At 34.5% G+C, this 13,076-nt stretch overlaps 1 protein-coding gene across 2 annotated transcripts in view; it reads right to left on the bottom strand.

The window, feature by feature from the left end:
• Positions 1–13,076, bottom strand: part of LOC131200775 (glypican-5-like) — a 406,607-nt gene that overhangs the window by 372,140 nt on the left and 21,391 nt on the right. For both annotated transcript variants that reach the window (XM_058188024.1, XM_058188025.1), the window contains exon 2: positions 875–1,036. In XM_058188024.1, coding sequence (XP_058044007.1) covers positions 875–1,036 — 162 coding nt within the window. The remainder of the gene's footprint in view (positions 1–874; positions 1,037–13,076) is intronic.

Below are 13,076 nucleotides of genomic sequence, written 5' to 3' on the forward strand. Positions count from 1 at the left end.
CAGGCAGTGTGAAATGATGACTTTGCCATTATCACTTACATGAACATTTACTCCAACATCTTCCTACATTGCTACTGCCCACCACAGAAGCCTGCTTGCTGTAGTTGGATAGTCTGGATGACCTTCATACCTTGAGTGACCCTGTGGGAATATATAGGCTTGGCATGCATTCTCAGCAATTATCCCTCCCAGGAATATCTCCTTGCCACAATAAGGCAGCATAGAAGGACTGGGCACAGGAAATGAAGAACACAGTCTATAAATACAAGTAATATAACTTGTATTCTTTTTTTAAAAAAAAGGAGGCTACCTTAAAATTGTACTTTATCGTTAAGTAAAAATTGTACTTCAATTTAATGCTTTTCATCAAATTGTAATGCTGAAAGTATTAAAATGATTAGGTGACAAGCATTACCTTATCCACCCGTTCTTAAAACCAGAGTTCTGATATATGACATTGCACAATATTTAAACAACAGAACTTGTATTTTTAGAAGTGCATCTCTGAATACTTGCGATTGATGTTAGAGAACTCTTTCTTTTATATCATGTTTTTAGGTTTCCACCCTTATTCTGCTCCAAAAGTCATTTAAAATCTGGCTTTCTCCCAGGCTTTGGGAAATCGTGGTTTTAGAGCCTTTGTTGTGTTTTTATAATATATGTAGTACATTTTGTCCAGACAATCATAGTCACGTCTGTTCTTTTTATTTATTCTTTTAAAGAAATAAGGCACTCATAGTCACTTTGGAGTCAGGCATCCTTTAAAATAAATCAATCTGACTAGTATTACCATTTTGGAAGAAGTGATACAGCAAACATGATTTTAAATGTTTAAATAAATGGAAAAGTTTTATCATAATGTCAGCGTTCCTACCTTGAAAAGCTGTAATGTGACCAACAATCATATATTTCAGTTCAAAATTTAGAGTCTGAGTGTTCTCTATTCTTTCTCTTCTAACAGCTGCTTGATAATTTTCTTCCATTTTCTTAGTGCAACATGTTGGTGATTTGTGTTGGCAAATCTGTAAACTGGAATCTGTACCAACAAAAAATAAAATGAAAATGTATTTAGTAACACCAGTAAAGACCAACAACATTTCTTACTAGCAAAGTGTTATCAAAGAATAAATAATTCAAACTCTATGCACTGTTTAAGCTCTGAATATCTAACCACCAAGATGTGGTGTGATGTCACATTTTATGTGATGAAATGAATCTCTAATCATTCAGGGGCTGGGGAAAATATTTGAAGATACGTGAATTGAGAAATAGAACTGTATGAGTATATGGCTTTTTTTTTTAATTCTTATTTTTATTTATTTATTTTGTCACAACAATATATGCAGGTATCATACAAAAGATTATATAATATATAAACACATATATGAGTAAATATAAGGAGGTATAAGCATATATATAGGAAGAAGAAAAGAAAAACAATAGGACAGGAACGGTAGGCACGTTTGTGCGCTTATGCATGCTCCTTATGGTCCTCTTAGGAATGGGGTGAGGTCAACAGTAGAAAGTTTTTGGATAAAACTTTTAGGATTATGGGAAGAGACCACAGAGTCAGGTAAAGTATTCCAAGCACTGATGATTCTGTTACAGAAGTCATATTTTCTGCAATCTAGATTAAAGCGGTTGACATTAAGTTTAAATCTATTAGTTGCTCTAGTATTATTGCAATTAAAGCTGAAGTAGTCTTTAACAGGAAGGACATTACAATAGATGATTCTGTGAGTTAAGCTTAGGTCATGTCGAAGGCGACAGAGTTCCAAGTTATCTAAGCCTAGGATTTCAAGTCTGGTGGCATAGGGTATTTTATTGTTTTCAGAGGAATGGAGAACTCTTCTTGTAAAATATTTCTGGACATGTTCAATTGTATTGATGTCAGAGATGTGGTGAGGATTCCAAACAGGCGAGCTGTATTCTAGAATTGGTCTAGCAAATGTTTTATATGCTCTGGTTAGTAGTGTGGTGTTTTTGGAAAAGAAGCTACGCAAAATTAGGTTTACAACTCTTAGAGCTTTTTTTGCTATGTAGTTGCAGTGGGCTTTGGCACTTAGATCATTTGACATGAAAACTCCAAGGTCTTTAACGGGATGGGGGTCGTCTGTAAGGTAATGTCCATCTAGTATGTATTTAGTTTTTGGGTTCTTTTTTCCTATATGTAAGACTGAGCATTTGCTGGTTGAAATTTGGAGCTGCCAATTTTTAGCCCAAGCGGTTAGATGATCAAGGTCGTTTTGAATGATAGAAGTATTGTCTGTGGTGTTAAATAGTTTGACATCATCAGCAAAGAGAACACAATTACTTGAGATGTGGTCACAGAGATCATTAATGTATAGTATAAAGAGTGTTGGTCCAAGGACGCTGCCTTGAGGAACACCACTCTTGACAGGAACAGGATTTGATAAAGCGTTGCCAATTTTGACCACTTGTTGTCTGTTAGACAGAAAAGCAGATATCCATTTGTGGAGGGGTCCTGAGATGCCATAGGATGTTAGTTTAAGGAGAAGTTTATCGTGTACTACTGAGTCAAAAGCTTTGCAGAAGTCTATGTAGATTGCATCTATTGATTTGCCTTGATCGAGATTTGAAGTCCATATGTTTTTGCAGTGGAGAAGTTGTAAGTTACATGATAATTTTTTCCTGAAACCAAATTGTTTGTTGGAGAGTAGGTTGTTAGTTTCTAAGTGTGAGGTAATGGATTGGTTGATGATAGATTCCATGACTTTGCAGGTGACGCAGCAAAGGGAGATCGGTCTGTAGTTTTCGACTAAGCTGGGGTCTCCTTTTTTGAAGATAGGGATGACTGTGGCTAGTGACCAAAGTTTGGGAAGAGAACTGGTAGTGAAAGCTTTATCAAAGATAATATTTAGGGGTTCTGCTATATTAATGGAAAGTATATTAATGGAAATTCCTATTAGAATTACACAGCCATCCTAATGAAGCCAAGTTGTGCTAGTAATTGCAAACTGTTAATAAATACATGGGCTATATCTGTTCATTGGAGGTCTTAGCTCAGTTTTTTAACATGTAGTAGCATGTCCTGCCAGGTTATACTAACATGTAATATATAGCAGAAATCTTAAAAACTTTCTCCAAAGCACAACATCAACTTTTTTTTCATTTAAGTTACATTCTCCAGAGCTTAAATTATTGGCTTTGACATATATGGCTGCTCTTTTTGTTACAGAATCTTAAATCCATGTGATGGGCACTGAAGTAAACAAAGCGGTATTAATGAATGGTACAAAAGAGACTATGTAACCTTTCTTCATCCCAAGACTGTATATCATGAAGACATGAAATTTCTGCAGGTGTTCCCACCTATGCATCTCACACTGGGTTTGATGAAAATATTTATCTTCAGGAAAACTATTAATCACCATACAAAAAAACAGAAGAAACCGTGACACAGAGACCCTAGCAGCAGTTGGTTGCTAAGATTCCTTGCCCCATTAATTTCTTGGACAAACACATAGAAGGGTGAAGAGAATATCTGCAGACTAGGGCCTACATGTAGCAAAAGGATTGCTCCTAAGTAGAATGTAATAAATCTTTTACATGCCAAAGAGCACAATGTAAAACAAAGAGTATTTAAAGACAAAACACAGAGCAAACCACATTCCCAGTATAATTTCTTGAAGTCACCATAAGCATCCTACTGTGAATATGAAAACTTTGATTCTTCGGTACTAACTTTGGAAGATAATATTTCACTACTACATTCCAACATACGTTTGTTTGCACTCAATTAGCCTGCTGTTGAAAAAATTAGCAAAATCAAAGATGAGCAGCTATATGAATGTAATAATTAGCAATAACTTGAAAAAGAACAATATTCATATTGTGAAATGTAATGCATAGCATACCACCACAGATAGAATAGATGAACAGAAAAAGGAGATGAGGAAAGGAGAAAATCCAGACAGCAGAATAACTGAATGGCACATTGCCTATTACCACTCAGAGGAATTCAAACCAGATTTCAAGCTGCGGGCACATCTGTACGCCAGCTTGCAAAGCTGCTGGGTCAATGCATTCAGTGACCGACCTTTCTGCAGATGCTGCCTTTAGAGTCAGATTAAACTATCCAAAGCAGCTAACTTGAATGAAGATCTTTTTTTGTAATGGAAAGCTTCCCAAAGAAAGACAAATCAGTTGATTCTCTAAGATTGTAATCAATCCGTATATATATTAGTACTGAAATTGGACAACCAAAATCTACCAGAACTGGAGGTCAAAGCCATTCACTATGCACCTTGAATGAAAATAAATATTTAAATGCAAAAATATGTTCACATATTATTTTTTTATTAGAAATAATGTCGAGGTATAAAATCAAGATATCATTGCTGATTCACAAAATGAATCAATACATTTTTGAGATGTAAAAAAAACAGACCAAGATAAACCACTTCAGAATTTTTTCTATGTTTAATATAACATATTAGCTGTACAATTCAATTGAAAAACACTGAAATCTTTTAGGGAAGAATAAAATAATAATAAAATGAATGGGATTGCATAAGTATACACATCCTTTATAAGCAGGGATGTCGCTGGGTTCAGAAGTAACTAATCACATTGAATGTGTTATATAATACACATCTGTCATCAATTAAAGTTGTCAGTGTATAAGAGTTCATGAATTGGAATTGACATGGCAATAGGTCAGCCAATGGGGACTGTTTGGTGACTCAAAGAGTTTGGAGTCTGGGTGTGGCTTAGCTTGACAATTATGTATAAAAGAGTTGGTTTGTCCTTTCATTATTGCCTCCATATTAAAATAGATTCTGTACTTCTGGATTCTGAGTTCTGATTCTGGCTTCTACTGCATGGAAATTGTGCATGGGCATCATAATTTATATTACTGCATATAAAGAAATTTCCTTTATACATGAATCCTGGTGAATTAATTACTTGCGTGCTGGTTGGATTGCTGCAAACTCTAACAAAAGTGACTCTGACCAAATCCATATAAAGTTCAGCTGTTCTAGTAGGATTGACTCAGTTGCCTCTTAGGGCAAAAGATATGGTCTGCAAAGAGTTTACAAAGAATCAAACAGATCTAATTGTTGGAAGGTATCAGTCAGGAAAAAGGTACAGAACAATTTCCAAGGCTTTGGATATACCATGGAACACAGTGAAGACTGTTGTCAACAAGTGGAAAAAATATAGCGCAACAGTGACATTATCAAGAACTGGATGTCCATCCAAAATTGATGGCAAAACAAGACGAAAACTGATCCAAGATCCTGCCAAGAGGCCCTCAGCAACATTAAAGGAGCTTCAGGAAACTTTGGCAAGGACTGATTATGTACTACATGTGTTGTCAAAAATCTCCATATTCTTCCTATATCTGGGCTGTGAGGTAGGGTGGCAAGACATAAGCCTTTTCTTGCAAAGAAAACATACAAGCCCAGCTACATTTTGCCAAAACCTACATCAAGTCTGACAAAAGGATATGGGAAAATGTGTTATGCTCTGATGAGACTGATGAGATTTACATTTACATGGCCTTTTAACAGGGGTACGTAGGGTATGTAGTATATTCACTGTAGATAGAAACAGGTCAAACAAATAGATCGCAATAATTATTTCTCAAAAAATCTTGTAAACTTATTTTTCAGAAAATTGGATCTCGCAGCTAATAACTACTTCCCAAAAACTCTATTTTACTAGATAATACAATAAAGTTTTGATGCAGAATAAAAGAATGGAGGTACTGTATGAGAAATATAAAATAAATATTGAAAATTCAGCATATTTGTATTAAAAGCTGATAGTTTTTAGTGTCTATTGAAAACTAATATGTTACTGTTGGATTTTTTTAAAAAAAAATTATTTAGTTTTGATCAGCTATCTGATGACTACTCCATATCTTAACAATTGTGATTTGGGGAACATATTCTAATATTTTGTGCAAAAGGGGGAGAGAATAGGGAGCTTATTTTAGAATGTGTGTAGCCATTTTACATCAGAATTATCTATTTGATTACATCTGTTGAAAGTGTTATGTAGCAGTCTTTTCCAATCCTCCTGCAGTACTCCAGTTTCTTTGTGAAGGTACCGGACATTGAAGAAAATAGGCATCAGAGTGAGGCATTGTGTAATTTAGCCAGAGATTTGGATTGGATCCAATTTTTATTTGAATGCTAAAAAAACAGGACAGAATGCTTCCAGACTCCAATCTTAGGATTTCTTTAAAGGGTGATGTGCAACATTTTCTGCTTAATGGGATTTTTGCAGAAAAAGAAAAGAGGTAAAATACTACAAAGAGAACAATATCTGCACTTTTCATAAAATTCAGAGAATGAGAAAGGAGAGTATATGATAAAGAATGCAATTAAGGAATTGCTGAGTTACCTTCTATTGACTTTCTAAGTAGTACTTTCTGCTGCCATCCAAAAATTCAACAATATGCAGACAACACAGGGTTTGCATATTTCCTTTTGGAATTACTTTTTGATAACTGCTGTTTGTCTATTAAGAACCTTGAGATATGAAGTTTCATTATATTACATCAGGGAGTCTCCTTCAAGCCACTAACAAAATATTTTTATGTAAGTTTAAGGGTTTAACCATTTCGGAATAAACAACAGTAGGACATTTAAATATGGATTTTGGAAAGTTATAAACAGACTAAGGGACTAGATGGATTTGAAATAAGACTTTGAAATTAATTACAGGAATTTTTCCTGTAGGACAATGTGTTTGCCTGGGAAAAAAATGAAGACTTTGAAAATTAAATATAAGAAATCTTCTTCTGGGAAAATACTGTTGATCAAGAAAAAAAAAAGAATAAAAAGAGTTGAAAGTTATTCACTAATGGGAATGAGAAAGTACTAAAAGGTATAATTAAAGGAGAAGAAATGTACTAATACAGATGGAGCAAATTATTTTAACTTGGGATGAATTCAAAGATATTTGGGACCAAAGCCTTCAACAGTTACTTTTATGATTGTGTACTATTCCAAAACTGGATCTAAAAGCAGCTAGAGAAGAGGAACATTCTCTACTGGATAAGGTTGAAGCAGATTCAAATGTGGATTTAGAAAAAACAGATTACAAGAATAATTTGGATAAAAATGTTAAACTATATTTACAAAAGAAACTGGCTGATATCTAAATAATTAATATAAACCAGAAAAGTGATGTGGATAAATTTTTCATTTTAGATTCATGAAAGATGTGTTAAAGTTTTGAAGGAGTTCCTGGGAAGATACAAAGAGATAAGAATTCAAAACCTGAAACATTAGTAAAAGGGAATAAAGATTAAGGTTGCTTAAAAAGAAATATAAAGTTGGATTATTTGATCAAGTTTAAAATAAAAGACTTACACGTACATAAAGGTCTGCAGGTGAATATAAATCATTTTACAGCATATGTGGTAGGTTTTTTGTATTAATTTTTTCATGATGCATAATATGTACACATCCCATGCAATAAGGAAAGGAGAAGGAACAACTGAAAATAACTGGTTAAAACAAAACAAATAAAACCCTTAATCCAATCATTTTTCAAAAGGCAAATTGCTTAAATTAACAGAATTTTAAGTGATACTTACTAGATATTGTGTCACCATTAAAGAATTATCAAATGGGGAAACCTCTGACCTTCTGAATTCTGAAGATATATACATGTGTTTAAAATATCAATAGGAATTTTATGCACATATGAAAATGTTCTTGTTGCTGCAGCATGATTGTTTGTATTAATATCATTTTACTCATTACCACTTTGTCATTCTCTCCTTGTGCATGTGTGCATGCACAGGCGCAGGTACAAATCTTTATGAGTGTAAAAATCAGAAATTTGGCTGTGGATTTTTCAGAGAAAAGTGAAATATCTTTACCTCAGCCTGAATAGAAGAAATTAATTTAGCAATGGAAATGGCAAAGTGGAAATGAATCGCCTTCCAGAAGCAAAATAAAAATAATAACAGTTCTGTTTAATGTGCCATATGGAAAATGTGTATGCTAAAGAGAATCAAGTTTCCAATGCCTCTATTTAAGTGGAGATCATTTAATATATTCTTTACTTGCAGTGGGTATTATAAAATACAAATCAGAATTAATACCATTTGCTGATAGCATACAATTAGACCATAAACTCTAAAGTCCAGCTCTCCAGTTTACATGTTCATGTCATGACTGAATGCTGTCTTTGAAATGGCAAGAATCCTCAGTCCAGCTATAGGCAATATTTTATCCAAGTAGTGTCCAATTACCCATCTCTGATTTAGAACTTAGTACCACATTTATAAAATCTGTAGAGAGTTATAATAGTCTGTTTTTGTATAGAGTTTGTATGGAATGGAATGACAGCTCAGTAATAAAATTACCAGGGTGAATAATAAGTTATTGCTCCCAAATTCCAAGTAAAATGTATGGTTGCTATCCAATGTATGGTTGAAACAGTCTATATAAAATTCCCACATCTTAAACATAAAGTTTTATTATCTTTATTTGGCATACTGAAGACCTGTAATAACACAAACAATATGTCTGTTAAAAAACATGTTTGAGACCTCCACAGAATGCCAGCATGGAGAGAGTTGGGAAGTGAATGTAGTCAATAAATAAATGAAGAAGAGTTCACATTTAATCATGGAAAATATTTAGCTCAGCAATTTTATAGCAATGCATTCCTTATTTTAGTTTTAGATTTCATAAAACACTTCATATTTCTGTAAAATGCCATGACAGCATACAAAACAAGGAAGGTGAAGAAGAGTGGTTGTGGTAGTGCAGAAATACAGAAAATAAAATCAGTTCAATTGATTTTTCCAAAATCAGCATTCGTTGACCCAAGATATCATCTTAACTTCATTTAGAAGTTAATTCAAATGTTCACATAGTTCCACTTCTTAATAATTTTCTTCCAAAGAAAAGTCATTTAATTCTATTTAAAACAAGAAAACGCCATTTATTCCTGTTGATTTGCACATGTTTCTTACAACATTCTCAGTTTCATCAACATAAATCATCAAAAGTGGAGGGGACCAGTGGCAACTTCCCGTTCTCCTCCTTATCTTCTTTCTTTCATTAAGGTTTTGTAGACATGCATAAAAATTCCCACTCAATTTACATACACAAATTTGATAGGTTTTACATTTGTCAAAAAAAGGAAAAGTTTCACATCCCATTCTAATAAATAAATAAGCATTTAGGAGATAATTTATCTGATTAGAGACGTCTCTATCTTATCACGACTTTTCTTGCAAATATCCACTTATTCTACTGAGAAAACAAAATGTTATTATTTATTTGTGTTTAGTCCAAGCTAATCTATACTCATAATAGCAATAATATTCATAGAATCCAAGCTAATCTATGGATTCTATGAATATTATTGCTATTATGAGTATGTCATCCCTGGAACCTTTTTGGAAATCTTCAGGGCTGCCACAGCAAGGCCAGTTGCTGCTGTGGGAACGTAAAAGATAGAGATAACTGGGGGAATTGTAGCCAAAATAACATTCTTTCCTGTGGGAGCCAAGGACATCTGGAGCCAAGGATGCTTGGAGAATGTGGGCCAAAGGCAGCTGAAGAGGACTGTGACCTGATTGGACCATGTGATAGATGTATGACCTGGGAGCAAGAATTTTGGGTTTTGATTTGGGTGGGGAAACCCTCAGGTCCTTCAGAGTCAGGTTTTCACCAGCTGTGCCAATGTGGCATTCCTAATAAATTTTTACTTTTGAGGAAAGTCAAAAGGGTTCTGATTTTGTTGGGACCCTGACAGAGTATTTATTGCTTCAATGTTGTATTGGCTTTTAATGGTTCTAAGCTACCCAGAATCACCTCTAGGTGAGATGGGTGACAAACAAGCCTAATAAATAAATAAAAATAATTGTCCAAAAGCAAAATTCTCTCAGATAAAAAAATGGTAGCCTCTTATGGTAACTCCAAGTTGTTACTCAGATTTTTTTTAAAGGAGAGAATGTATCCATGCAGTGATATATAGAAAAGGAGCTACTTAACAACCCATTTCAGGTCCCCTGAACAATATCATAAACCCTTGGTACCAAAATATCTCAATTATATGAGGAAGTTCTGGGAAACATGAATTCTTTACACATTTAGAAGCCCTTGAAAGTGGACCTGAAATCAGCCCCAAACAGAAATTTGTCCATTCTTAAATGTTCCCTCCCACCCTTGCGGTTATCTAGTACATCATCAAATGGCTTTCTGACCCGAAGGAAGGTTGAGGGGTTGATTTGGAATTCCTAATACCTCAGACATTGCCTTCTTCTAATATTCAGGCTTATACAATATATGTGTCCTTGCAGAGTTTGAAGATATAATAAAAAAGTAGCCCATTTCAGCAGTTCATAAGATAATGTATGACTTAAGCTTTATGGTGGTGTCCTTGCCTAAATTTGGTTTAATAGGGGAAGGATAACCAAATTTGAGCAGTAAAACAGACCTGCAAAGAAAATCCTGGTAAAACTAGAACATTGAAAAACAAGAGATTTTACCTTCTCTGGTCTCTAGTATGCATCCATCAAGCCTAAGGAAGCTTCTTTGCTTGGTTTTAGTGGCAGGATATAGTAAGGCTTTATAATTTAGTAAAGTGTGATTTGGCCAGCATACCACATCACAAATCCAGAAATCCACAAAGTTAAAAATCTGCAATTTAAATTCCCGCCCCCCACCTCACAGCAGTGACAACACAGTTAGATAAACCAGGTGACTGACTCTGAATGGGGCCTCCAAGCCTCCTGGGGGAAGGGAGAAACGCATAACTTCAAGGCCATGCAGAGAAGCAACACGGTGGTGTCAATCTTATCTTTGGAGGAATGATGTTTCAAAAGAGACGGAACCATCACAAAGAAGGCTCTTTTTCTAGGTCCCACCAGATTTACTTTAATAAAACACTTTTCCTAATCCATAACCCAAGGCAACACAAGAAGGTTTTGTGATGAACTGTGGAGAATTGAGAAGGAATACAGCAAGATTCTCCATCTAACACTATGCTGGAACTTAGTCCTCTGCCTCCTGCCTTTACAAGTATCTCTGCTTGTTTACCATCTTTGAAAGGTCCTGCCATTCATCGCTTCATTAAAAAAAACCCTTCAGGGGAGACGGATAGGCTTTGAGAATATCTTTCTAGTCTCTTTGCTTCAGTGAATTACATTGCCTCTATGGCACAAATCTCTGTCAAAGCACATCTCTGTGCCTCTGTAACATACAGCTTTATACCATCTACCTTGTGCCACTTTTCAATTATTAATTTTCCTATTTTGCCTGGCTAATTTTAATTTATTTTCATGATTTACAGCATAGCTATTAATACAAAAGCTCTTTTCCCATTTATCATACTAATTCCTTTTTATTAGAATGGAAACCTCATTAGGAAAACTCAAGACTCAGACAGCTGAATTTTGTGCAAGAGTGAGAGAGCATATTTGTCTACAAAATAAATATTGTTAGAATTTCCTGTTATGTTTCACAGATGTAAATCCATGAAGCTCATCTATGGGAAATAAATTCAGAAAGTATTTTGAAGTTTAAAGTTCATATTATTCCTCTGATATCATTCATAAAACAAGTTTATCTACAAAGCATTGTTTAAGATGCAATAATATATATGTTTACTCCAAAATAAGTCCCCTTAAGATCAGTGGGGTTCCCAGATAAGCATGTGTGGATTTTTCAGCTCCAGCTCATGTTTGATACTGGTTTTAATTATCAAAGATATTCATCTTTCCTGGGGGTCCATTTGCTGTTGAATATTTTGAACAGTAGAGTTTCCTTTTTAAAAATCTGCTACACAGTTTAAACTTATAGTATGGAATTACTTCCCTGATTTAAAAAAGTGATTCAAATGGCATCTGTTCGAAGATGTCCTTTACCATTTAGAACAAAGACCTGTAACCTAAGCTTTTCACCTTTTCCTGATCATTGTTTTTTCTGATAAGCATTCCAATGCTCTCCTCGGGCTGAAGATCACTCTCCGGCAAATAAGGTAGTGTTACTGGTTTTTCTCTTCTCTCCTCCACCCCCTCCCCAAGTTCAATCGTATCTAATTCTCCAAGATTTTTCTGAACAAGTCCTTGCAGTTTTCTTGGCAATGTTTTTCCAAAATAGTTTGCCATTGATGACTTCCTAGGGCTGAGATAAAGGGACTGGCCCAAAATCACCCAACAAATATGCCAGGTTCAAGTGTGATCTGCTCTCCTCCAATGGCCTGACATTGTGAATGATATCCATTTGTGCTGAATCCAAAGCAATTTTTCCAATTATGATTCAAAATCAGCAGTTTAATAATGGAAGGATCTCTTTCCTAAGAATGGAACATATGTTTCAGGTTTTACAACACAACAGAATCACACCATGTTTAAGAAATGGGTCAAATTAGTCACAAATTCATCCATGTGTTTTAAAAAAGTCATTTCGCACCAGTTAAACATTAACAAATCTAGTCTAAAAAGACAGATGAATCTATTCATTCCATTTGATTCCACTCCATTTGATCTTGTGTATGCATCTTCCCATCATATTGGACACATTTCCCCGCTAATGCATTTGCTTTAGAATTCTATTTTTATTAGCACATTTTGTGTGAATATTTTGATTGGTGATCTAAATCAGAATATTCAGAGAAGTATGCAAATGAATATGGTGATGAATTTTATCTTGCAACTCAAGTTTTGTTCCGCTATAAAAGGGAGTTTTGTTTTCTAACTTGAATGCATGAGAATTTATTTTGACATTGTCTTTGTAGTGTTTTGGAGTTTATTTTATTGTCAGGTTCAACAAATAGCTACCCTATTCATTACTCTAAAGTTCCCTGACATCCCTGCCTGTTCTAATGTGAGATGTTCCATCATGATACCTTCCTTTCAATTTAATTTAATGTTAGAAATCAGAGAAGCTGAAGATTTCTGAAAGATGAAACTTATAAAAAGCAAGGCATTCATATACATACTGTTTGGAAAGCACAAAGTGATATTAAAATTCAAATGGAATTATAACTGCATATTTCAACAGCCATTCTCTTTTCCCCAACAAGGTAATTATAAAAATGTTAGTTCAACAAAGTAAGAGTCATGTTTACTA

Source organism: Ahaetulla prasina, chromosome 6 (assembly GCF_028640845.1).
Source record: "Ahaetulla prasina isolate Xishuangbanna chromosome 6, ASM2864084v1, whole genome shotgun sequence".
Classification (NCBI taxonomy): Eukaryota; Metazoa; Chordata; class Lepidosauria; order Squamata; family Colubridae; genus Ahaetulla; species Ahaetulla prasina.